Source organism: Fusarium fujikuroi, chromosome FFUJ_chr02 (assembly GCF_900079805.1).
Source record: "Fusarium fujikuroi IMI 58289 draft genome, chromosome FFUJ_chr02".
In the NCBI taxonomy this organism is placed as follows: domain Eukaryota; kingdom Fungi; phylum Ascomycota; class Sordariomycetes; order Hypocreales; family Nectriaceae; genus Fusarium; species Fusarium fujikuroi.
Genome location: NC_036623.1, coordinates 649,442 through 673,869, shown reverse-complemented (window position 1 = coordinate 673,869; position 24,428 = coordinate 649,442). Strand labels below are relative to the sequence as shown.

The following is a 24,428-nucleotide window of genomic DNA, read 5'->3' as shown; positions in this document are numbered from 1 at the left end:
AGGTGACAAGAGTTTTCTGAGGAGTAATTCATGAGCGAATCTCGAACCCTTATCTAGCAGCCTCCTCTAGTAACGATGCAAGAATTCGCTTACTTGATGCATTGAACAAACAATCAACCCAGAGAACAGACTTCAAGACCTTATGCAGTTCTAGCCATGAATATATCCCCGAGCCACCCATAACTTCCAAGAACCACTCCTCAATAGCTTCATCACAGCCACCTTGAACAGAATTTGTTCTCCAAATCACCAGAAGCCATAGAATAACAGTAGTAGGCGGCCGAATCAAGGTCTTCTGCAACTCTCTTAACGCGTCCCTGAAAGAATCATCCAGATATGCTTGTCTTTGCTTCATATCTCTCCATCGAAAGAAGATACTCGCAGCAAACGTCATCATTCCAAGTCGAACAGCGTTTTCTGAAGCTGATTCGGGAGATAGAGCGAGTAGTCGGTAAAGAATCGATACCATGGCTTCGCTGAAGATGTTGGGTTGAAGTTTCCGACCAGTTTGGCTGGCGATGTTGCTGAGTTTTGCAAACTCTTCGAGATCCCTCCATACGTGTGATAATCTAGGATCAAGAGTTTTGAAAAAGGCTACCATATCGTGGTTTGCATCCAGATGCTTCTTTTTACGGCGGACTAAACCTTGATTGGAAAGGTATGGATTCCAGGATATGTCTTTGTCGAAAAATACTGGCTTGCAGCCGAAGCGAAGGGCTAGGCCAATATCGACTCTACTACATGTCAGATACTGCCCAAAGCAATAGATTTAAGCACTTACCTGCACACTTTGGCCGGTAGTCTGGGGTTATCAAACCTCAGCATCTCAAGCCCTCCCCTTAAATCCACTATCCTCGCCATCCCAGCAGCGTGATTCTCAGCTGCTATCCTATCGCCTACCATCTCGGCTGCGAGGCCCAGGATAACAACTACCATGATAGTAGCATCTGAAATAGACCTTGGGTCCGTAGGATTGTTTATTCGTGCCTGAAGAAGTCTGAGCGTTTTCAAAAAGTGAAAGTGTGCAAGACTGCCGTATTCTCGCCCGAGAAGCATGTCAAAGTATGCTTCTACCGAGAACATTATGGAGTGGAAGTATACTTGGTCGACTAGGAGGTTTGTAGTCCAGGATGATTTCATCTCATCAACTTGGAGACATATTTCAGTGGGGTATAACGATCCTCTCATCCCATGAAATGCTGCTCGATGTTAGCTTAGACAAAAACCGTAAAGGAGAGGGACTAACACCGAAAAATATCATTTTCAATGTATGCCTGCAACGGCTCAGGAAAATCAAGTAAAGAGAAGTTTGTCCCAACGCGACCTGGTATAGTTCCATCAGGAACCTGCAACGTCATGCGTGTCTCCTTTTGGTTTAATATCCATGATGTAACCTGTTTTTGATCTTTCCGAGCCGAGTTAGAACGTGCACGGCTTCTAACAAGCCTTTGATTCTCTTTGGATTTCTTCAATGGCGTCAGGGTGATGAATGTGAAGCTTTGGTCTACTTAAGTTGGTCAATGTGTGGTGACTGACTGGCGGAGATCTTACTGAGAGACGACTGCTGTTTGGGCTCTAGCATGACTTTATGTGAGGATACAGCCCATAAATTGAATAAGCTGAGTATTCCGAGACCCTGGAGTGAGTGGATTGTTGAATCAAGGCTAGATTGAGCATGTCAGCTCACGTTTGGTGTAGATGTCATCACGGATTTCGGGTTTATTAACTCCGAGCGCCTAACTTACCACATAGCTGACTACCTTAAACCACTTATCGATACAGAAAATGATTTAAGTCTTAGACTATTCTTGATACTAATGCCCTTGAAAGGTCTAAGAAAGTCGAATATAATTGTGAGAAAAAGCTACGAGAAGGACTGGGATATCTATTATACACCATCTGGCTCAAACCGGTACTAATTTAGGTAAATCGAGATCATAAATCAGACACAATGCCTTTGACGCCTGCAAAGTCCAACTCCTCCAGTGTCTCGTCCCAAACCTGATCAACCAAGACATCGCCATGTGTATAAAACCAACCTGCCAAACTAAAGCCCAGTTAGTAATCAAAATTTACACCCATCAAGAATCAACTTACGGTGCAATCTCACAACTCATCAAAAAACACCCATGAGACTCCTTCCCATGCCCACAAACAGCATTAGTATAGCTCGCAGCGCCTCTATCAACAGGCCTTCCACAAATCGCAAAGAACGCCCCTGCAAGCGCTCCAGCAACGCCACCCATTTCATGATGGCCTCCAAGATTAGTACCCTTTGTAAGACCTGGGTCAACCATGTTGATAGTCACATCACCAGAATTGACCTTTTCACAAAGTCGTACGAGGAAGAGCTGGTTGAGAAGCTTCGATACACCGTATCGTTCTTGAGAACTCCATGGTGTGATTTTGGGGTCGTCGAAGGATGCAAGGAGTGTGCGTTCATCTTTGTTGGGGAACTTGCAGAGGTGGGCTGTGAGAGAGTTTACTGTGGTGAGACGAGGTGCTCCGTGGCCTGAGATTTTGGTCTTGAGGATGGGGATGAGAAGGACTGTGAGAAGAGCGGTGCTGAGGTGGTTGACTTGAATACCAACTTCATGACCTGTACCAGGCACAAGTTCGAAGTTGTTAGGTGAGAGTCCAGCGTTAAGAATAACAAAGTCGATGCGAGAAAGCTCAGCGTCACATCTCTTGGCAAAATTCTGGATAGAATCATAAGATTGCATATCAAGTTGCCAAACATCAATCCTAGCAGACGGGGCGATCGTTCTCAGCTTCTCAGCCGCAACTTTGCCCTTTTCAAGAGATCTCACTCCCATTATGAGATGAGATAGACCTAAGGAGAGAAGCTGCTTAGAAGCTTCGAAACCAAGACCTGTGTTTGAGCCGGTGATGATGGCTGTGCTGCCTTCGACTTGGGGGTATTTCTCTCTGGTGGGAAGTTCGATGGTGGTGCGGAATTGGTTCTTCCAGAAGACTGGGAGCCAGAAATCTGGGAGGGGAGACATGTCTCTCGAAGGGACGGTAGGTGAGGGCTTTTGGTTCTTTTGACACGGCATTTTGATGATGGTGATGGTCAAGGATGGCTGGAGAATATGGAATTATGGGAACGCAGCAGTCGAAAGGGTTGAGATATACAATCTTCTTGGCCTATATTAACTACAAAGAGAGGTATTCTACATGTTTTATACCCAAAATCAAATTTCATGGCGTTATATAAACTGCTGCTCTTGGTCGGATTCTGGACTGAATCATGCTGAAGCTGTCCCGATTAGGAAATTGAAAAAGTCTTGGCATTCTTCCAATATCGTCATGACCAATCAGAGACTCGGAGTATACTCCCAGAAGACAACATCACAGCCATTTAGATGTGTCGAATTGCGTCGAATTGCGTATGATGGATGATTGCCTTGTGTTCGAGAAATGAGATAACGGAGTTAAGATGAAAGTTCACGTCAAGTCCGGCTGCTGTCCGTCTTTGTCATGATGAGTAGCCCGGTCATGAACAACCATACCATGATGTGCCCCAAAGCCTGGGCTAACAGACAAAGCAAAACAAAGAGAGTCGTGGCTTGAATGAGGTTAAAGTTGTTAGATAAAGAATTCAACTTTCTCCGAGAATGCGAGATACAATTCTTAGCAGAATTATCTGCCGATCTAGACGGCGATGTAATAACACGCCCTACAAAGTAGCTGGTCCCCTATCATAATATGTCTAGTGTAAGTTAGACCGAGGATAAAGTGGTTACCCACTCCCATCAGCTCGACACAATATGTCTAGATTCAACAATCACTACCTAGTAACTAATTCCAATCACTATCTCTAGTATCGTCTATACCCACAAGTTCCCCGAATCTCTCCCGATCTATCGCCCTCCCAGCTTATCTCCTCCCCACCGTGGATAACCCACGATATGCCTCCCCCCGCCGACTCCGACTCGGAAGCTACATTTACCACCGACTTCACTGTCTCGTACTGACTCGCTCCTCGAAACACACGCCAAAAAGCAAATGACATGTTTTTACCCCTCGTGTGCCCTTGCGCCCTACAACATACTCACCCAATCAATAACTCCAATGTCAATGTCTTGGCTCTCAGAGTGGACCATGCCATTCGTGCCCCGCGATGCCGGCAACGGAGGGGTCCAAGGGTAGCGATGCTTTATTATTGAGACGATTCCTTGGGCTTTGAGGTTGTAGATTACTTTTGAGGTTCAATTATATTATACTTTACAAGACAAAATGACTGTTGTTACTCTTCCCGAACCCTTTGCTAGCATCCCCCGAGAGAACTTTCTCTTCGGCGCATCGCCTCTTCAGCCCCTCCCCAGAATATCCGCTGCTCTCGGTGGAAAGGTCAACGTCTATGCGAAGCGCGAGGACTGCAACTCCGGTCTCGCCTACGGCGGTAACAAAGTCCGAAAGCTAGAGTAAGTCACTCTCCCAAACTCATACACAACACAAGGTAGCTAATTAAGGATAGGTACCTCGCCGCCGAGGCCCAAGCCCAAGGCTGTGATACCCTCGTCTCCATCGGCGGCGTCCAGTCCAACCACACCCGCGCCGTAACCGCCGTCGCTACAAAGCTCGGTCTCAAAGCCGCCACCGTTCAAGAACACTGGGTTGACTGGGAAGACCCCGGCTATGAAAAGGTCGGTAACATTCAGCTCTCGCGACTCATGGGCGGTGATGTGAGGCTCGACCCTTCGACATTCGGAATTGAGCACAAGACAACCCTCGCCAAGCTCACAGATGAGCTCAAGAGCAACGGCCGCAAGCCATACTACATCCCCGCTGGAGCTTCAGACCATCCCCTCGGCGGTCTAGGCTTCGCACGATGGGCATTTGAAGTTGAAGCCCAAGAGAAGGAACTAGGAATCTTCTTCGACACCATCATCGTATGCGCCGTAACAGGCTCTACATTCGCCGGCATGATCGCCGGCTTCAAACTCGCCCAGAAGAACGGCTCTCCCGCGCGCAAGATCATCGGCATCGACGCCTCTGGCAAAGTCCAGCAGACATTCGACCAAGTCCTGCGCATCGCCAAGTCCACAGCCGCCAAGATCGGCCTCAGCGAGGACGACATCACAGCGGAGGACGTGATCCTCGACCCCAACTATAACGCCAAGATCTATGGTATCCCTGACGAGACGACCATCGAGGCTATGAAGTTTGGCGCTGCTACGGAGGCGTTCATCACGGATCCTGTGTATGAGGGCAAGAGTTTGGCGGGCATGATGGACTTGATCAAGACGGGAAAGATTGCGAGTGGGAATGTGCTTTATGCTCATTTGGGAGGCCAATTGGCGCTTAATGCTTATTCTTCCCTGTGATTTTATACATGATAGATTGCCATTTGAGCGTGAATAGAATTGATCGAAATTTTGCCCATTCTAGAATAGTATTCATGACTATCTATGCGAACCAGGGTAAATGGACGCTATTATCCAGTGTGCTTATTAGAGCTCTCAACTTCTCACATTTGCATTCCTTCGACATTATCTTCTTTCTAATCATTTATTCACTCAGTTATTTCGATAGTTAAATCTTGGTCATCATGGGCGATTCCCAAGACACAAAGGCAGCTGTTCTATCTGCTCTAACAGATTTCTTCAACATCTCGTCCAAAAGTCCCAAAGATGCCCGCGACCACCTTCTCGAGACCTCTTACGTCATACAGGCCACCCCAGACACTATCGAACAAACCACACTAGGAGAGCTATTCCTCAGCGACACAAAGCAAAAGGGTCACCTCGAATGGGCCATAGACGAACCTCAGGAGCTCTTTATTCACGAGAAGCTCGCTGCAGTCTGGACCGGGTGGTCCACCCGCGCTGATGATGGTACTATTATCAGCCACAAGAAGGGAATCCTTGGATTAGCTTACACTGATGGACGTTGGAAGGTATCAGGTCTCGCTTCGACAGAGCGCTCTTTGGAGACACCCGACCCAGAAGATGAATCAACACTGACTCAAGAGATCATGAAACCCATCAACGCTCTTCTAGACGACTTCTCCCACCCAGACTGGGACGTCCTCAAACAATGGTTTCTTCCCAACGCTGGTGTGACTCTGTACAGACCACCTGCTGAGCCAGCGCCTATGACTATGGAGCAGTCCATCGTTCGTCTGCAGGGAATGATCAAGAGTGGTATCACTATTCAAGAGAAGTTACATGACATTCAGGTCCGAAAACACGGTGATATTGCGTTGGTTTGGGCGCCCTTTGTGGTTGAGATTAATGGGGTGCCTAAACATGATGGTGTGAATGCGTTTACGCTTTTGAGAAGGGAAGGGAGATGGGTGTTTAGTGGATGTCAGGACTATGGTGTTGCTCTTTAGTGATAGATGACTGATGTGCTTGCTTCTCGATGTCTGGGTGGCACCTGGTGAATATTTGTGTCAAGGTGATACTGGTCTATTGGCGCTCCGCCTGGAAGCGACGAATCTCAGGGACTATATCGGATGCCTGGATGTTGTTTTATTTGCGACCGATAGCGTTACTGTCTGTCTTGTTTGATATCAGATTTGCACACAGGTGAAAGACCGTCCAAGTCATCATGGAATCCCTCCCGTTATTTTGGAAGCCCGATGGTATGGCCCAAAGGCACATACGAGGCATATGAGCATGAACACCCTCTACCAGTTCATCCATAGAATCATACCCTTGTAGCCATTCCGAGATCTACACGTATTACAGCTGCGCAGATGAAAACTGCACATTCTCAAAGGGGATAAAAAAAAGGCGGAGTGTGTTTATGCATGATGCTTTGTTCAGTTCAGTGTTTGTACACCAATGCTGCTGCTACCAACTGCCTTATGCGGGTACCATGCAGGCTCCCGCTTCTTTGCGCACATACCCTGAAAGGTACCTTTATGCTGGAAAACACATCTGATATTTCTTTGGTCAAGGAAAATGGACTGTCATTGGCTAAAATATTGTCATATTTGCTCTCCTTTTTGATCTGAACTTTGCCGTCTTTCAGCTGTTGCAGCGACTTGCTCTAGAAGCTCCATCACCATAAAGTTAAGACGTGTCAATATTTATTACAGCAGCTTCTTCGATGTGTTTTCATTTCATTATTCTGATTTATCTTTTGTGGTCATTCTCACAGTGAAGCATCAACTAACTGGGTCCTGAACAGCCTGAAGTCTGTATGGGCTGCTGGTTTGTTCACGCCAAATTAGAGAACAATAAGACTGCTTGAAGTGAGCTATCAGAAAACCCAAGCCCATGTCACTGGTAGCAATCAATAAGTTAATAAGCTCTCAAAGAGAACAACATTGCTGCATGCGACTTTCTATATCTATCACCTATCTCATTGATGATAACTTCACGATACCGCACAAAGGAATAAGCTATAGTGCAGCCTTTACCTTATCACCCAAGCCAAATCAAGTTGCTAAATGGCTTTCAGATTTAATGTTACTGCAAGGCGCTGGTGTTGCATTCTGCATTTCGCAGGCTGCCAGCTGTTAGGACAACAAAGTCCAATCATATATCTCAAGAAGTGACAAAGCCTAGCATACTCGATACCATTCATGTAAGCAAAGAGTCAAAAGGCTGTTATTCTTTGCTCTAAATTTTGATTGGTGCTTTGATAGACAGTCTGCTTTGTTATAGGTGCTGAAATAATGCCTAGAGAGAGACTTCCACTGGGCTCCATGCCATCATGCACCTAGCACTGCAACAAGCGTCTCTCATACTTCTTTATATTGTAGTCCCAATCAACGGGGCAACCATTCTCATGCGACTATAAATCCAAGTTGCCATCAATATCGAATTCTTCCTCCTTCACCCCACTCAACCGTCACTTCAACCACCACTTAGTACTTCGGTCTCATCCTAACTCATTCACTCGTTATCATCGCCTAATATGGCAGACATGTCTTATGAAGATACTCAACATCTCCTCGACTCTATCACCGATCCGGACTTCGACCAGCGTCTGATGGGCCACACGAGTGGTCAGGCTACCAAGGAAGTTGACGAAGTAGATATGTTCACGGGTCTCAACAATTCCACCTCTCAGAACCCTCATGCCGAACTTGGAATCGAGAACGAAGATCTCCTAGCATCCAATCCCTTTGAAAAAGAGTTCATGGAAGCATACGAAGCAGAAAATGTCCGAGCTCAGGCTTCTTCAGAGTCCGATGCACAGATGAGTGGGCCTAACAACAATGGCAGTACTATCGCCGACGATGATAGTCAAGTTCCTGTCTCTACTGCTGTCACACCCGCGACTCAGTTCTCTTCACCTATGAATCCGGAGGACTACTTGTCGGAGTCGTTCCAGACACAGCCATATCCGCCACTTAATAACCAGCCTCAGCCTTACCCTGCTCCCATGGGTCAACCATTCTATGACCAGGCGGCCCTTCAGCAAATGCAGCCCTTCCAAGTACGACAACCCACTGGCCTTGGTGGACGTCAGATGAGACAAGCGCAATATCCCCAGCAGCAATTTTTCTTCTCTATGAACAATCAGCTTCATCAACCTCTCTCTGGGCAAGCATCTCACCCAGCCTTTCAATCTCGCAATCCCCCTCCTCAGGGACCACCTCGCAAAGGCCCTGCCCCTAGTGAACCAACCCGTCACAAGATCCCAACCAACCCAGCCAACATCAATCCCCACACTGTAGAGCAGCAGTCGCTCCTCTTAGAGCTGCAGCACTTCACCCATGAATACCAGGGCTACATCACGAACCCAGTCCAAGCTCGCCAGATAGGCAATCTCTTTCTCTCACTCGCACACCATGAAGTGACAGTCACACCGCCAGACATGGATCCCACATTCCCTCGAACGAACGAAGCGTATCGCGCTCGTGTGCAGGAGCTCTTCATGGCTATAGTGGACTGGTCGAATCCTAGGGGCTGGCGAACGAAGATGGGAACGAAGCTTGCTGTGCAGTGGGTTGAAGAAGTCAAGGTCTATCGAAAGAGTGTCGGGCTTTCTGTTGAGCCGTCTGATATGCTTGATCACCAAATCGAACCTCCTCTTGAAAGGATGCCTCCTGTGAACGAGCAGTGGAAGAATGTCGTTCACCGTCAGCTGTCCAACATTGAGATTGAGATTCTCAGTTCTAAGATCCTCGTAAGACTGCAATTCATAGATGTATATATACTCTGCTAACAATAGTGATAGGACTCAGCCATGCTGTCGCAGCAGGATCGGAACTTTGTTCCGCTTTGGAGTAATGCCGAGTGTCAGTGGGAGCAGTTCGCTAGTTTTGGAGAGCGTTAGGAACGCCTCGTGAACGCTTTTCGAGTAATTCACCCCTTTTCACTTCACAACCAATAACTAACTTGGTTAGGACAACAAGGTTTTGATTCACTCAGCCCTACGCTCATCGTGGCTCTCCCGAATCACCAACTCCCCAGTCGCCGAGCTTGTCGTAAGTATATAGCCATGGTTTTATGATGTGAGTACTAATGTGAGACGCAGCGCAAGGAGAACAACAAGGCTGGCAACGACAAGAAGCGGAATGCTGCTAGCCGTCTGAGTGGCAAGGGTGCCAAGAGACTTCAGAATGAAGGGAGTGAAGGTGAAGAAGATGGAAGGAAGACGAAGAGGAAGAGAAACTGATCCTTCGATTTGATCGGCGATATGGTTCTTTTGCGCCTATATACGATTGGCTATATCGGGTAATTTGGGGTATTTTGAGGTGCGATTATCGAGATGGTGGCATATTGGCATCGTTGAATGACATTATATACGAAGCACCTTGTGGTTCGACTTAGACAGCATAGACCAGACGAGCATAGAGAGAGACAAGAATGGTTTGTATTAGTACCTCACAATGGGAACAACAACTTGTCACAAGACACGGGCACTCATTACAGCAGAGAAGAATTGGGAGAAATTTGTTATCAATTATGGTGTTGAAACACCCGCTTATACCATCCATGCATACTTTACTTTATCTAGCCGAGTTGATCTTCTCAACTACATTCATTTTTCCTTGACCTATTCTTTTTCATGTTGAATCCCCATCAACGCCAAAAACAAAACACCTCGCTATCACCACTTACCATCCTCGACCGGCAAGCTTCTCCTCAGGCTTCATGCTATCGCAGTTAATTCCCACCATAGCCTCGCCAAGCCCCGTGCTAGTTTCAGCCAGCACCTTGGCATCCTTATAGTGTGTAGTCGCACGCACGATGGCCTTGGCCCGCTTCGCAGGGTCGCCCGACTTGAAAATACCGCTGCCGACAAACACACCGTCGCAGCCGAGCTGCATCATGAGCGCGGCGTCAGCGGGCGTGGCGACTCCGCCGGCGGCGAAGTTGACGACGGGCAGACGGCCTAGCTCTGCGGTCTGGCGGAGGAGATCGGCGTCGACTTCGAGCTCGCGGGCGAGTTCGCGGATGCGGATGATGCCGCCCTCGGCGAGCGCGGCCTTGGCCTGCGCGATTTGCTTGTTGACTGTCTTCATGTGTCGCACGGCCTCGACGACATCGCCCGTGCCAGCCTCGCCCTTTGTTCGGATCATAGCAGCGCCCTCTGCGATTCTTCGCAGCGCCTCACCGAGGTTTCTGCACCCACAGACAAAAGGAACACCGAAAGTGCTCTTCTCAACGTGGCTCTCGTCATCAGCGGGGGTGAGAACCTCAGACTCGTCGATGTAGTCAACACCAAGAGCCTCGAGGATCTGGCACTCAACGAAGTGGCCGATGCGGGCCTTTGCCATGACGGGGATGGTGACGGCTTCTTGGATCTGCTTGATCATGGCGGGGTCTGACATGCGAGCTACGCCGCCGTCTTTGCGAATGTCAGCGGGGACTCGCTCGAGGGCCATGACGGCGCAGGCGCCGGCTTCTTCGGCGATGCGGGCCTGCTCAGCGTTTGTGACGTCCATGATGACGCCGCCCTTGAGCATCTGGGCGAGACCGGCCTTGACGGTGAAGGAGGACTTGGCCTCGCCGTTGGAGGCGGCACCAGTGTTGGAGGAGTCGTTGGTCATGGTGAAGATGTGATGTGAAGTAGTGGTAAAAGACAAGGTGGTGGGGGGTATGAGGGTATGGTTTGAGTTGGAGTGAAAAGAGAGGGGAACAGGTAATTATAAGTTTTTTTTTAGCCCGATGCAGGACAGAGTAAATGACTAGAAAGGGTATTACTTAAAGAAGAAGTTGACAAGAACAAATCTCAGGTAGAGTTTCTCCTAGTCTGACTGTTAGGTAACTAATCGTACAGTACTGTATGTACCTCCGGCCTCCGCTTCCGCCTCCGCACCCGGTATACGGCGCCGTGCATGCGGAGTCAAAAAAGGGTCCAACTGTGACACCAATTTTACTGCAGCCGCGGCCTCCGAATATGCAAGTCTAATGCGCCATAGCCACTGTGAAAGAGCCTAAAACCCACCGGCATCGAGCTCCGGCCCATCTTTAAGCGCGCCCTATAACAGCAGTAATTGGATGATTCATTGACATGTGCCGATGTTTAGAGGCGGCAATTGTCGGGAAGACGAGGCTCAAAAAGGTACTTATGCACTCGTGAGGAGTATCCAAAGAGGGGGATATGCATGCATTGTTCATTGTTCTAGATTCTCGTGATATCATGGATGGAATCATTTGGTAGATTGCAGATAATGTCTCATCTCATCTCATCTCACTCATCTCTTATCTTGCATGAGTTTGCCACCATAAGCCATCTTCTCTCTCATCTAATGTCCACACTCTTTGTTCTCTCAGCCCTTCTACTCCAATACCAATGTCCTCTAATAGTTAGTAAGTAACTGACTCAATATAGTTCAACCACCTCCTCAACTCTTAATTCTTAGCCCGGAGAACAATCGGGGTAGTCCGGAGGTACTCTCGCCCTAGCGGCTCCGTCATGCATGCAGCCCTCATGCGCTCTAATGCACGTCTTTATCCCTTTTGGGTCACTCCGGTACCCATCACCAGAATCTGGGGAACGCTCTCTATCTTGTATGTTATGTCACTTGCCAGTGACTAAGACTTTTTTTTTGCCTTCGGTGAAAGGCTCCGAGTTTAAACTGTCCGTTATCGCTCCTTGCCTTTATCATCTTACGTTTCTCTGGCAAATCATTGTTGTTGAGAACTTCAAGTCAAGATGATCAGTCTTACGGTCGGTGTCTTGGCCCTTCAGGGTGGTTTTGCTGAGCATGTCGATCTTGTGCGAAAGGCCGCAGAGTATCTTTCTTCTACGGAGGGTATTTCCAAGGCGAAATTTCACTGTATCGAAGTTCGCACAAAAGAAGAGCTCGATCAGTGTAATGCTCTTATCATTCCTGGTGGCGAGAGCACCACTATCTCTTTCGTCGCCGCTCAATCTGGTCTTCTTGAGCCGTTGAGAGATTTCGTCAAGTAAGCAGTCCCGTCTCATAAATTACACAAATACTAACATAAAATCAGAGTCCAGAAGAGGCCAGTCTGGGGAACCTGCGCAGGTCTTATCCTCCTCTCAGACGAGGCAAATGCTACCAAGAAAGGTGGTCAAGAACTCATCGGTGGTCTCGCAGTCCGCGTTCACCGCAATCACTTTGGTCGTCAAATGGAGAGTTTCGAGTCAGGAATGAATCTCCCCTTCTTAAACGACGACAACGACGACAAGCTCTTCCCTGGAGTCTTTATCCGCGCACCCGTCGTGGAAGAAGTCATCGGATCATCTGACGATGGACGGCCACCAGTTGAAGTCCTGGCCAAGTTGCCAGGTCGAGTAGATAAGATGAAGTCTGGCGTATCACAAGCCAACACTAAGGACGATTCAGGGGACATCGTCGCTGTTAGACAGGGTAATGTGCTAGGAACAAGCTTTCATCCTGAGTTGACCAAGGATGAGAGGATACATGTGTGGTGGCTCAAGGAGATTCTCAACCAGCAATAAACACAGCGACATAGACCGGCGTTTTGGGAAAATAGAAATATTAATTATTATTCAGGGGTATCAACCGCTTATTTACTCTGTTTCTTATACTTTGCCCATAGCCGCATCGTACCCAGGCGGGGGCGGTGAATGCGCTCGAGCTGGTCCTCTCTGGGAGGAAGACCCAAAGCCCAATATCTGCAGAATCTCAAGATCACCCATCGACTGCGCCAACTCAGCCGGTGAAATACACCCTCCAACATTCATATCCGCTCCATGTGCTTTCAGAACCCTTATCAATTCCGTATCCCTCCTCGAAATAGCCTGCATCAACGGCGTTCTGCCCTTCTTATCCGCCGCATTAGCATCAGCGCCAGCTTCGAGAAGAAGCTTAGCCTGGTCTCTCTTCCCGTTATCAATAGCGTAGAGCAAAAGAGTCTCGCCGCTGCTCATCTTCTTCTTGGTGTTGGAGCCAGCTGCGAGCATCATCTTTACGAGGTCCGTGTTGCCTGTCTCCATGGCGAAGCATATCGCTGCGACGCCCCATGTTCCGTCTGACACGTTTGGTGAAGCGCCGTGGTCGAGAAGCATTCTGACGACTCGAACTTTCTCATTTTGTGAAAGTTTGCTGTCGCGGAGGGCGATGACAAGAATTGGATGGCCAACGAGATCCTTTGCGCTGGCATTGGCCCCGTGTTTGAGAAGAAGTTCTGCCATGTCTAGTTTTCTCTTTGCGATAGCGTCTGCTAGTACAGATAATCCGCTCAGATTCTTTGAGCTTGCATTTGTTCCACTTTCAAGAAGGAGCCTCATCATATCCATACGGTCCTGGCTCGCAGCAATAGACAATAGCGAATTACCTGAGAGATCACTAGTGTCTGGATTCGCGCCGTGCTGAAGCAGCATCCTGACAAGCTCCAGGTTACCCTTCTTAACAGCCTGTGCAAGAACTGGCCGTCCGGAGGTGTTCGTGGTGTTTGGTTTAGCACCGTTGTCCAAAAGAAGCTGAATACCCTCCAGGTTCTCACTGTTGCATACGTCGACAAAGTATGATTGCCCAGACCAGCTGGCAGCGTTGACGTTCCATGTGCCCTGGTCGATGAGCATCTTTGCAACGCCAATGCTTCCGACTGATGCAGCCAGAAAGACCGGTGGGATCTTCATATCTTTGCCGTTGGTGTCGGCACCAGAACCGATGAGGAACCGCACGGCGTCTTCTTGATTGGCCAAGATAGCACAGCCGAGAGGTGAATTGCCCTCTCCGTTTCGTCCATTGATGTTCGCTCCTTGTGCAAGTAGACCGCTCATTTGCTGAACGTCTCCGCGAAGAGCAGCTTGACAAAGGGCAGTGGATAGAGGATCGGGCTTGGGCCAGAGACCAGCTGTCATGGCCTTGAACGAGTTAGTCAACGAAGATAGACCTTTGGAAAAGCCGGAAGATCCGCTTGGTGATTCGCAGCTCGGCGACTGAGCTGAAGAAGGCTGTGCTGGTTCATAGGGTGGAGGTTCGATATCGCCTGGAAGAGGCCCTTTACTACTCGATGCATAAGAGTCGTTCTGCGATCCAGTGAAGAGAATATCTTTGGTCTGCGAAGCTTTTTGGCAGGCTCTGTTAACGTGATCAAAGATCTCTCTTCCACTCTTGGTATCGAGAGCAGAATCTTGATCATCTCGAACTTTGCTAGCACATCATAAATAAACGCTCACACCACATGGCGAGATAAGCACCACTTACATCGACAGCACCTTTGCAAAGAACGCAAAGAGCCGAGAGAACGCAACAACAGCATCACTGTAAACCACCAAAAACACCTCATCCAGCAACGGCAGCGTCTCGGCCTGCAGTCTCATAATTTGCTTATTCAGCACAGTCGCGACAACATCGCACGATCCAAGACTATGACTTATTGTAGTCTGCAGTCTGCCCGAGATAGCACTGGCGCTATTTAGCGCAGTCTCGAGCACTCCCACATGCTGATGGAGCTGATACAGCCTCGTCGCGAACGAGGACAATCGCTCGTCGGGGACTTGAAGTGCCGTGTTCAATTCATTGAGCTCTTCGGCGCTGGACAAGACGCGGTGAGAAATACTCGAGCCGAGCGAGGTGAGTGAAATAACCGAGAAGCCGTCTCCGTCCATTGTATGTGGGGAAAGGTAGCGGTAGTAAGAAGGGGTCGTTGAAGTGGGGGATTGTCAGATCGGCTGAGTGCAAGCTTCAGCTATATAATCATGGGCATTATATCACTGCCTATTCCCAGTAGTAGGGCTGGTAGCGGGAGACAAAAACGCCTAAGAAGGCTGAAAGTGATCCCAATGCGCGTCGTGTGCTGATTACGCGGTCTGTCGACTGCGACACACACGTGTATATCACATCACAGACGAATAGAGGCATAGCACTGGCTTGGCTGCCTCTTTTGAGGCTGTAAACTAGATCCTACGGCGAGCTTGACAGGGATATGAGCTCTGCGGTGATAGGTGCGGAGATGCCGTAACATGACGACCTGCCTCATTGATTTGGTAGATAATGCAGTTAGAGCTGCTGCAACAGGTTCTGTTTGTTATTGACGACCTATTTTCTTATTCCTCTCAAAGTTAATCATCGCTTACGCCATCCGATCATTTATACCCTGCATATCCACGTTGCTAACCCCAGACTCTCTCGTATCTCGTATTCTCTCGCGCTCTCTCTTTATTTGGGGCTCACGGGCTTGGATTTTACACCCTCGATAGGTTGTTCCTTTGCTTTCTCGGGTCGCGACATAAGGAAGAAGAAGCCTGCACCGATTGCGAGGCCAACACCTCCCAACATGATAATCTGCGAGCTATTCATCGTCAGCCACTTCTTTAACTCTACTGCAACAAAACTCACTTTCCACCCTTACTCATGGGCTTATCTTGAGATTTGGGTCCAATAGGTTCCTTCTCATTGTGACGGAGTAATCTTGTCGTGCGGAAACCTCGCTGGATAGGGAGAGAGGGCCTCAAGGCCATTGAAGATCGAGCAATGCGTGCAGACATGTTGTTGAAGATGGTTTTTGTTGTTTCACAGAGGTTGACAAGGTGAGATTAGCTATGATAGAGCAGCTACGAAGGCACGTATGGATATCGAGCTTATTATCACTGTAGCAAATCCAAATTATTGATGACGTTCTAATCGACATGTTTGGCCGCCAAAGGTGAATCAACAACAGTGGGACTCCTTGATCGTGGCGTCATTGATGCGTACCTGCAATCGATCGCTTTCATCATTTCTGCAGAATCATTAGGACATTTCCACTTCGAGGCGCACTAATTAAGGAGTTACAACGTTAGATCAGTATCGATTTATGTAAGAAGTGGCTGAACGAAAAGGCGAAATCAACAATACTCATCTTAAGCAACATCAATGTTGCTCAATATAATCACCAGCTGACTTGTTCAATCGCATCACAAAGCCATTCGGTACAGCACAGACTCTCAAATCGCTCAATAATTAAAATAAATACGTAAAATTTCCGTTCTATGATGCCCCTAACGTCTATGCCTGCTATTTTCCCAAAAGTTTTCCCTCCCAACCCCCCTCCCTCCCTCCCTCTCACTCACTCATCCTCCACTCCAAACAGCAAATCGTCAGATCAACCGTCCGTACCTAACTCATATCGCTTGGGTATCAAACATTATTCGTAAAATCCCCATGCACCAGACGCATTTTGACGGGTGGGACCATCGGTAGAAAGGAGGCTTTGTCTTGGTTTGTTGTTTTGTTATAAAATATGCTTATGATTTGATAGATGGGAGTGTCGGTTCCTGGCGAAAAAGAAATACGCCTTTTCTGGACCCGTAAAAACAAAAGTCGAGACGGGTTGGGATGGGATGGTTCCGGCCGTTCGATAGAAGGGAATCTCTGCTGGGGGCTGAGGCATGCCGTACCGACCTGCATCGGCATCGTGCTCTTTGGCACATCGCTGGGCCAGGGGGTCATAGTGAGCAACTTCCTCTAGTTTTATGTCCAATACTCAGATATGCTGTATCCAACTACCGCGAAAAGATTCGAAGAGACATATCTACACTTCCTGTAGCAATGACACAGCGGATCTGCACGTCTTGAGGTGCAGCCGCCGCTTTCTTGGGAGTGCCCACATCGCCATTGGCCTCCTCAGTCGGACCCTTGTCCTTGATAATAGGTGGCGCCCATCTCAGACTTGTGATAAAATGTTCGTGTGCTCCTTCAACAGTCTTGACACACTTTCCTTCTTGGCTCAGATCCCAGCATCGAATCGTCTTGTCATCGGATACCGAGAGAAGGAATTTGCCGCTTGGATGGAACACGAGACCTCGAACCCAGTTGTCATGACCTACCAGGGTCTTGATACAGGTTCCTCGACCATCCCACAGCTTAATCGTCTTATCTCTGCCACCGGTCGCCATAAACTCCGCCGTGCTGCTTGCTGGAGGCGCCTTCTTTACGCCGGCTAGAGTAGCCAAGTGCGAGTATGCTGCTGGTGGCGCAAAGGTGCAGCATTCGACGAAATGCTCGTGGCCAATCATGACGAGCTTGGCTTCGGGATTTGGCACTGAAATATCCCAGAGTCTCACTGTTCGATCGTTGCCAGTCGATAGCAGGTATTTTCCATCCAACGACGGAGCGACATCACGAATCCAGTCGGCATGTCCTCTTATCGTCTTGACACAATATCCTGTCGTAACATCCCATATCCTCACTGTAACATCTCGACTAGCGCTCGCGAGCAGATTGCCCGATAACGGCGCCCCAGGAGCTCCAGAGGGTATAAATCGGACTGCGCTCACACTGTGGTCGTGACCAGGTAGTGTGCGAATATTTTGGTACTCGTTCGAAGGATCCCATAGCTTGATGGTTAAATCGGAACTGCAAGACGCAAGCAGTGTATGGCCTTTCGGGCCACCGTAGTCGAGATCGAGAACCGCTTTGGTGTGACCTTTCACCGTCCTTTCGAGCTCGCCAAACTCCCAATCCCAGATCTTGATAGTGGCATCTTCATCTCCAGATGCGATGGACGAAAAAATCGGGTGGAAGGCGACGCAGTTGATGGGCGTTCGATGCGATTGAAGGACGTGTCGTGGAGGACCAGCTGGGAGCCAGGAAGATGGATCTCCTCTTCGGTTAGAGAGAGATGTCGGTGTAGCGCTATTAAGTTCTGTCTGAAGGGCGTGGTTCTGTGCTTCTAGGTCCATGATCTGTGAATCTCCCTATTAGCAAAGCTACCTATGATACGCGCATCTGCAGCTGTACCTTTTTTTGTAACCGCACGACACTTGTCCATTTCTTCTCCAGCAGCGTCTCGTATTTCTTCGCGGTAGCCGTATCGAAAGCATCCTCCCCAAGACTGAGCTCCGTCCTCATGGCATTGGCGCTTTCTTGCAGGTTATTTGCGGCGAGGTAGGCGATGATGGATTTATGCCTGCAGCAGTGTCAGATGGGCAAATCAAAGCTCCAGAAGCTCCCCTGTACGAACAGCTCCTCTGCCTGCCGGCTCGTCAACGTCCGGCTCATGATGGCGGTTTTTTTGTGTGGCTCCGCTCAGGAGAGCACTAGGGGTCCCAAGATCTTTGTGTCTACTGTATTTCCAAGAGTTGATTTGGTGTTGGGGGAAAAAGGAGTATGCGAGATCGGGTTTCGTGGAGAAAACGGCGGGGGAGGGGCGGCAGCAAGTTTTGGTGGGAGCTTCGTTCGTTTCGTGACGTGTCTGTGGAGGATGCGCTGAAGAAAGAGATGATTGCTGTGGAATTGTTGACCAATGGGGCGCTTGATTGGAGATTGCTTGAAGGCGGTAAGACGCAGGGGGACAAAGGAAATATCAACAGCTAAACCGGCTTCATTGAAATGCGCTGCGCAGAGTAACACGGTCTCGCCAGGGGCATCAACATCGGGATATCCAAAGAGCGGTGCAGCTAGCCTGAGATGAGCCGCTGCCCAGGATCACGTGTAGATAAGATAGTGCTACCCTGTATCACTGCATTGACAATCAAAAGATGTGTAACATTTCCGGTATAGAATAGATGTTTAAACCCGGGTAGAGGAGACAATAAAACTTACAATCCCAAATGGTAGAAATACTTACTTAGGTTGGCCTATACTCAAGGGCGGCATTCAAAACTATTCTATATTCTCGAATCTGGATGGTAAAAAAGAGTAGTTCTATCAACTAAAGTCAAAGTAAAGCAATGGGTCCGTGTTAATGAAAACGTCAATATTTTGTCTTTTGTGAGCTTCTGCTAATAAGCATCTGCCAAGAGTAACGTGAATATGTTTCACGCATATAGTCCAGTTTGGTTCTCAGCTATAACACAATTTAAAGCGTTTCCACAAGAGCAAGATTTAGCACTACCTCTTATTCTCTGCTGTCATGGCCTTGTATAGCGTGGCCGTAGGTAGAACAAAGATGTGGAGCTGATATGAAATGACTGATAGAGAAGGATTGTTTTTGGGATTGCTGGAATTACTTTGAGTCCTCTGGTCATTCCTAACCGTTTTCTCATTCCCTGGTGGTGATTCGTAGTGAACTTGTAAGACAGATGGCCAGAAACCATAGGACTCGAAGTCGAAGGCATTTATAAATCCAACGTCGTTGGATTATACACAAAAAGCTCCAATCCATGGAGTGAATCGTTACTACCCTGTTCCCTGAATAAACATACAGGCATGAGTGCCTATTCCCAGGTGGATATAGGTTACATCCATCCATCAAGACTCGCGAACTCGCTAAATCCTCCTACCACATGGCATCCACGATCGCGCGAAGCATTGTTCGGCGCTCAGGCCAAGTAAGGCTCCTGATTCTCCCAAGTTGGATCTTCTGGGGAGTGTGCCAAGCGAATAATCCCAATATAGAGCGCGTATCCACCAGTTGAAACGTTACGATGAGTTCATGGTGATGTCGAAAGACTGCCATAGGCTAAGTGAGAGCAAAGAGGCTGAAACCTTTGCGGAAATGGTCGGCTATGCGAGCCTTGAGGAATGTTGACGTGGAGCCGCATGTTTGATGGCTAGGTTTAGATCGACAGGGACGATGATTTGTGTGATGGTTCAAAGTTTATCGTTATTTAGGCTAGAAACAGGAGATATTCCTCCGGTCAGCACAGTAACTTCTAGATGCAAGGTTGGAGGAACTGGCATAGTCTCAAAAGAAGGACTTGTTTATTGGGTATTAGATCTAATCGAAAAATACAAACGCCTCTTAACATTACCGCCTGCTTTTAGTCTCTAGTTTACATAACAATGTGTTGACTTCCGTTGACCCAGACTCGTTCGGTTATGGTGATCGTGCAGTCGTTTGATGGAACTCTCGGTGCACTCTTATGCCCTGCAATATCTCCTCACTGCTCGAGTTCCCACCGTCGACTTTGGCGTTGTATGTAGTAGTAGTGAGCTCAAAACCCTCGACATCAGGCCTTAGTTTAGTGTTGACTGGCGCTGATGTCTCCGTGAATTTCGGCCCCTTGATCAAATCAGTCGAGTCGTTGTCGTCTGGTAGTCTGTAGAACGCATTCGTCGATGCAGAGCCGTTAGAGCTCCTGCCAGCGCCAGTGTTCTCGTGGGACTTGAGGCCCTTTGTTGACTTGTCGCCGGATGGTCTGACGTTACTGCGGACTGTTGATGCGAAGCTGCTGAGGCCGGTGAATTTGGCGACGAGTCTGAGAACTGGCAACATTGTCGGGAGATTTGCTGAGACGATACCGGCTGACATTTCGATCTCGGTCCATCCTACTGTAGGGGCGAGTGTGTAGCTTGGATCAGTGCTGGTGTAGGTGAAGAGAACGCTGGTTCGGTAGGCCGAGGCGAAGACGACGAATGATCCTATGGCAAAGGCAGCTGTAAGGCCAAGCTTTTCAGACTTGCCGAGCTGAAGTTTCCAGATAGGAGGTAGTGGTAGACACAAGATGACAATATCGGTAAAAATGGTGGAAGCGGCATTGGCGATCCATGTTCCGACTTGGTTAATACATCGGCCAGGGAGATCGGGATACCAGAGCTTAGCAACTGGGATGCAGATAAAGATGAAAAGAAAGGTAATGGTGATGACCCAAGCAAAGACGAAAGATCCAACGAGCCATGCCATCTTCTTGAAGTAGGGAACGCGGAAGATTCGGTAGTACATGAGCAAAAGACTCAACTTCGTCCAGCCAAGGTTCCAAGCATATAGAACTTCAGCGACAACTAGCCATTTGGCCATCTTGACTATCTGCGAAGGAGGGACTTTATCTGCGTGAATGCCCATTCCGTTGGCGTGCATGGCGAAGATGAATCCTACAACGACCAAGTTCCACGACTGAACTGTTAGACTCGGTTGCATCTAGCATAATACACTGTGAGTGTACCTACCATGGAGAAGAGAATAACATAGTCATCCCACCAAAGCTTCTGTGCCTTCAAGTGCCGGCTATACAACCGAAGGCCACAAGAAACCAACGCCAAAACGGTCATGGAAACAACGACTTCGACAGTCCATGGTTGGATGTTGTGCTTGTCGAAGCCAGGAAGGCCTGGGAGCTGAGACTCGGCCATGATCAAAAGAGTGGTTACAATGAACAAAAGAGAACAAAAGCTAATGAAATAAAGGAACGGAGTATTTTTTAAAAAGCATAAGGTATTATTCACAGGAGAGTGAGTATCAAGGGTGTGGAACCCATGGTCAAAACTCATCTGACAGCTCACATTCCAGCCTAAAGAAGAATAGAACATGACTTTGACTGGAAAAAGCAATGGGACCCAAGGGTCTGGTATCAGTTGGGTAAGGACTCGACGTCTAGGCTAGAACGTGGTTGTGGATTCATTTCCGCACAGCCGGGAAAAGGTCTTCCGCCCTGTCTTTACTCTCATCGGTAGACATATGAAGAAGTAAGGCGAGACACAGACGCTATAGTGAGACATCTATTAATGAGTCCATCATGCTATCTTCAAACTCGTCCAATATCATTCTTTTCATGATTCATCTTTCATGCAGAGTCATGCTTCAGCTCGGATATAAAACTGACAGGGGTTTATGTAAGTGAGCCAACTGGCCGATCACGCAGTGGCAAGCTTACACGACATTTGATAGAGATTTGCTCATAGGGTAGCATCACACCTATTTACCAGCAGGGGACTGATTCAGGAACTCGCACACCTTCTGATGCATCATATGCATAAGAATTTTTCTTGTCTTTTGGCTCGGGAATAGTCGTTCCTGCGCCGTGGCGTCGGCGGTGTTTTAATCCCTGTGCCTGTCAGCACTCTAACGTATTTCTCACCAATGAGTTTCAGAATGTGGGGAATGCCGAGGGACAAAAAACGTGTGAAACGAAACAATATGCAGAGTGATTCCGCGCGTCAAAGTATGTGATGTCTTCAACCAACATACAGTCGTTTGTTGGTGCAGACTACACAGCAGAATAACCTCGACGGTCCGGCCCGTTCTCTAAACGCTCTCAGTGTCTGATCACAATAGTCTTCTTAGACTCTTTCTCCATGCGGACCTCCCGCCGGTTCCGCCCCAAGTCCGGCGCGGAACGGCGCCGTCCATCGCACGGAGAAGTATCCCCTTGCGGATCAAGGTCTGGCCACCGACTCAATTCTGCGCATGTCCTAGCCCCCTGATCGTCGCTAGGTACAACACACGTTTACATCGGTGGGTTATCATGAGAAGTACATAGCCCAGTTCTCTAGCTCTTCTTTCGGAACCGTACCAAGAATCTACCTCCATACCTTTCTATTCATCACACCAGGAACCGTTAACTCACCCCAACACTGTGCTGTAACTGAACATCTTTTGCAAAAATGGCTGCCAAATCTACTGTCAAGGTTCCCCACCTCGGAGGCATCGATGCCGGCTATCGTGTCTCGGGCTCTGGCATCGACTCTAGCAAACCTACCCTTGTGCTCGTCAACTCCATGTGCACCACATCATCTCTCTTTGAAGCTCAGTTCTCTGCCCCGGAACTCACTGACAAGATCAACCTTCTCGCCATTGAACCCCTCGGTCATGGCGCCACAAGCTCAAAGTCAGAGCACTTCACCTACTGGGACTCAGCCATCATGAACCTCCAGGTCATGGAAGCTCTTGGCGTTGACAAGGCTTTCGCCCTGGGAACAAGCGCTGGCGGCTGGATCGTCGTTCGCATGGCTCTTCTAGCCCCTGAAAAGGTACGTTTCTTCTCCCGAGAAGTACAAGTCCACACTTCGGCAGTGGGCTTGTCTTCATACCCGGTCACGTTAAAGCCCCCCTGACTTACACACACCCGTTCCACCGTAACAGATCCTCGGCGTTCTCCCGCTTGGCACGTCCATGGACTACGAGTCCGCCGAGTCTCGCGAGAAAGGCTGCTGGGACCCCAAGACTCAGCTTGGCCCCTTCTACGAGAACTGGCACAGCACTACGCCCACGCCTGACTTTGTCGTCGATGACGTTTGGCGCGGTCTCGTTTCGTCGGTAGGCTTCGGAAGCAACCCATCTCCTGAAACGCTCGCGTTCTGGGACGAGACGCTCAAGCAGGTCTATCGCGGGGACGAGGGCCGAAAGAAGCTGCGGATCGCCGTTGTCAACCTTTTCGAGAGGGATGGTCTGCTTCTCCGCTTGCGAGACGTTAAGTGCCCCGTTTACTGGCTTCAGGTGAGTGAAAAAGAGATAAGCTGACCTCCACTGAGTTAAGCGGAGACTAATCATTGTGACATTAGGGAACTGCCGATCCTGTGTTTGGCACGACTGTTCCTACTGAGCACATAAAGCTCTTCACTTCCAGCCCTGAGGCTACGCTTGGCTTTGTCGAGGGCGGTGGTCATTACCTGAGCGCTACTAACCCCAAGGAGATCAACGAGGCCATTCTCAAGATGGTGACCAAGTATGCTTAAGATAAGATAGAATAGAACATAGCTCTTGATGAATTGATATTTGTTGCTATGACCAAGGGTTTCCCCAACATCCTCCACTGTTACTGTCATCTGGGCTTGACTTGGGCTGTTGGTTCTTTCAACAAAATCATCCCCGGACACGGGTTTAACAAGTTCCCCGACGAGTATGGGGCCGGGCACTAGGGTTTACCCAACGGGCGGGACGGCGTCGAACTATGTGTTAGTTAGTGGCTCCATCAAATATCGTTCGAGTTCCTGAGAAGAGAACGTATGAGGCTGAAGCTTACGAGAAGAATTTTCCGATGGGACATCGTGTTAAGGTCTCTCTGATTTGTCAATAGCTTATGGTTGAAACAGGGAACAAGTGCCGTGAGTAAAGGTCAGTTGTCTCAATATCGTATGTTGTCATCTAAGTAACCGAGCGTGACTCTCTATAACGTAGTAACTGCTTATGGTTAATAAGCTGACCACCGGCCAAGCACGGGAATAATAAAATTTCTTCTCGACGGACCCTGAACTATCAATCGTCGGATAAAAGGCCAAGCCATCGATGTAACCCTTCCTTCGCATCAAAAGGTCCGATGAGCCTCAAGTCTTGGTCCAAGTCCTATTTTGATAGCCTGCCAGACTAAACACGCGGATGAGCCTCAAGACTTCCGTTCAGCCTATGAATCCACGCTTGAATGGCTCTAGTTATATGCGAATCCACAGCCTTAATATCATCCGAGGACTTCGGCGGAAACTATGGAGGTTCCGC

At 48.6% G+C, this 24,428-nt stretch overlaps 12 protein-coding genes; 5 read left to right on the top strand and 7 right to left on the bottom strand.

Moving 5' to 3' along the window:
* Positions 1–49: 49 nt before the first annotated feature.
* On the bottom strand, positions 50–1,083 carry FFUJ_05074 (uncharacterized protein; the record flags this gene model as incomplete). XM_023571564.1 has 2 exons in its annotated part: positions 50–734; positions 782–1,083. The coding sequence occupies 2 exons, from the start codon at positions 1,081–1,083 to the stop codon at positions 50–52; spliced, it is 987 nt and encodes a 328-aa protein (XP_023425849.1).
* An 852-nt stretch (positions 1,084–1,935) lies between these two features.
* Positions 1,936–3,056, bottom strand: FFUJ_05075 (related to short-chain dehydrogenase/reductase family protein, putative; the record flags this gene model as incomplete). XM_023571562.1 has 2 exons in its annotated part: positions 1,936–2,047; positions 2,098–3,056. The coding sequence occupies 2 exons, from the start codon at positions 3,054–3,056 to the stop codon at positions 1,936–1,938; spliced, it is 1,071 nt and encodes a 356-aa protein (XP_023425848.1).
* Positions 3,057–4,239: 1,183 nt separating this feature from the next.
* Positions 4,240–5,330, top strand: FFUJ_05076 (probable ACC deaminase; the record flags this gene model as incomplete). XM_023571561.1 has 2 exons in its annotated part: positions 4,240–4,427; positions 4,481–5,330. 2 exons carry the CDS (start codon positions 4,240–4,242, stop codon positions 5,328–5,330), a joined length of 1,038 nt encoding a protein of 345 aa, XP_023425847.1.
* Positions 5,331–5,554: 224 nt separating this feature from the next.
* On the top strand, positions 5,555–6,340 carry FFUJ_05077 (uncharacterized protein; the record flags this gene model as incomplete). The annotated part of the gene is made up of 1 exon (XM_023571560.1): positions 5,555–6,340. One exon carries the CDS (start codon positions 5,555–5,557, stop codon positions 6,338–6,340), a length of 786 nt encoding a protein of 261 aa, XP_023425846.1.
* A 1,544-nt stretch (positions 6,341–7,884) lies between these two features.
* On the top strand, positions 7,885–9,585 carry FFUJ_05078 (uncharacterized protein; the record flags this gene model as incomplete). XM_023571559.1 has 4 exons in its annotated part: positions 7,885–9,093; positions 9,145–9,180; positions 9,314–9,394; positions 9,445–9,585. 4 exons carry the CDS (start codon positions 7,885–7,887, stop codon positions 9,583–9,585), a joined length of 1,467 nt encoding a protein of 488 aa, XP_023425845.1.
* Positions 9,586–10,027: 442 nt separating this feature from the next.
* On the bottom strand, positions 10,028–10,963 carry FFUJ_05079 (probable Snz-type pyridoxine vitamin B6 biosynthetic protein SNZ1; the record flags this gene model as incomplete). The annotated part of the gene is made up of 1 exon (XM_023571558.1): positions 10,028–10,963. One exon carries the CDS (start codon positions 10,961–10,963, stop codon positions 10,028–10,030), a length of 936 nt encoding a protein of 311 aa, XP_023425844.1.
* A 1,109-nt stretch (positions 10,964–12,072) lies between these two features.
* On the top strand, positions 12,073–12,846 carry FFUJ_05080 (probable Sno-type pyridoxine vitamin B6 biosynthetic protein SNO1; the record flags this gene model as incomplete). XM_023571557.1 has 2 exons in its annotated part: positions 12,073–12,326; positions 12,375–12,846. 2 exons carry the CDS (start codon positions 12,073–12,075, stop codon positions 12,844–12,846), a joined length of 726 nt encoding a protein of 241 aa, XP_023425843.1.
* Positions 12,847–12,930: 84 nt separating this feature from the next.
* FFUJ_05081 (related to ankyrin) lies at positions 12,931–14,964 on the bottom strand (the record flags this gene model as incomplete). XM_023571556.1 has 2 exons in its annotated part: positions 12,931–14,506; positions 14,561–14,964. 2 exons carry the CDS (start codon positions 14,962–14,964, stop codon positions 12,931–12,933), a joined length of 1,980 nt encoding a protein of 659 aa, XP_023425842.1.
* Positions 14,965–15,514: 550 nt separating this feature from the next.
* On the bottom strand, positions 15,515–15,843 carry FFUJ_05082 (uncharacterized protein; the record flags this gene model as incomplete). XM_023571555.1 has 2 exons in its annotated part: positions 15,515–15,647; positions 15,695–15,843. 2 exons carry the CDS (start codon positions 15,841–15,843, stop codon positions 15,515–15,517), a joined length of 282 nt encoding a protein of 93 aa, XP_023425841.1.
* Positions 15,844–16,839: 996 nt separating this feature from the next.
* On the bottom strand, positions 16,840–18,337 carry FFUJ_05083 (probable nuclear migration protein; the record flags this gene model as incomplete). XM_023571554.1 has 3 exons in its annotated part: positions 16,840–18,021; positions 18,077–18,245; positions 18,300–18,337. 3 exons carry the CDS (start codon positions 18,335–18,337, stop codon positions 16,840–16,842), a joined length of 1,389 nt encoding a protein of 462 aa, XP_023425840.1.
* Positions 18,338–20,096: 1,759 nt separating this feature from the next.
* FFUJ_05084 (related to integral membrane protein) lies at positions 20,097–21,349 on the bottom strand (the record flags this gene model as incomplete). XM_023571553.1 has 2 exons in its annotated part: positions 20,097–21,113; positions 21,167–21,349. The coding sequence occupies 2 exons, from the start codon at positions 21,347–21,349 to the stop codon at positions 20,097–20,099; spliced, it is 1,200 nt and encodes a 399-aa protein (XP_023425839.1).
* A 1,251-nt stretch (positions 21,350–22,600) lies between these two features.
* Positions 22,601–23,671, top strand: FFUJ_05085 (probable alpha/beta hydrolase; the record flags this gene model as incomplete). XM_023571551.1 has 3 exons in its annotated part: positions 22,601–22,966; positions 23,079–23,432; positions 23,498–23,671. 3 exons carry the CDS (start codon positions 22,601–22,603, stop codon positions 23,669–23,671), a joined length of 894 nt encoding a protein of 297 aa, XP_023425838.1.
* Positions 23,672–24,428: the final 757 nt, after the last annotated feature.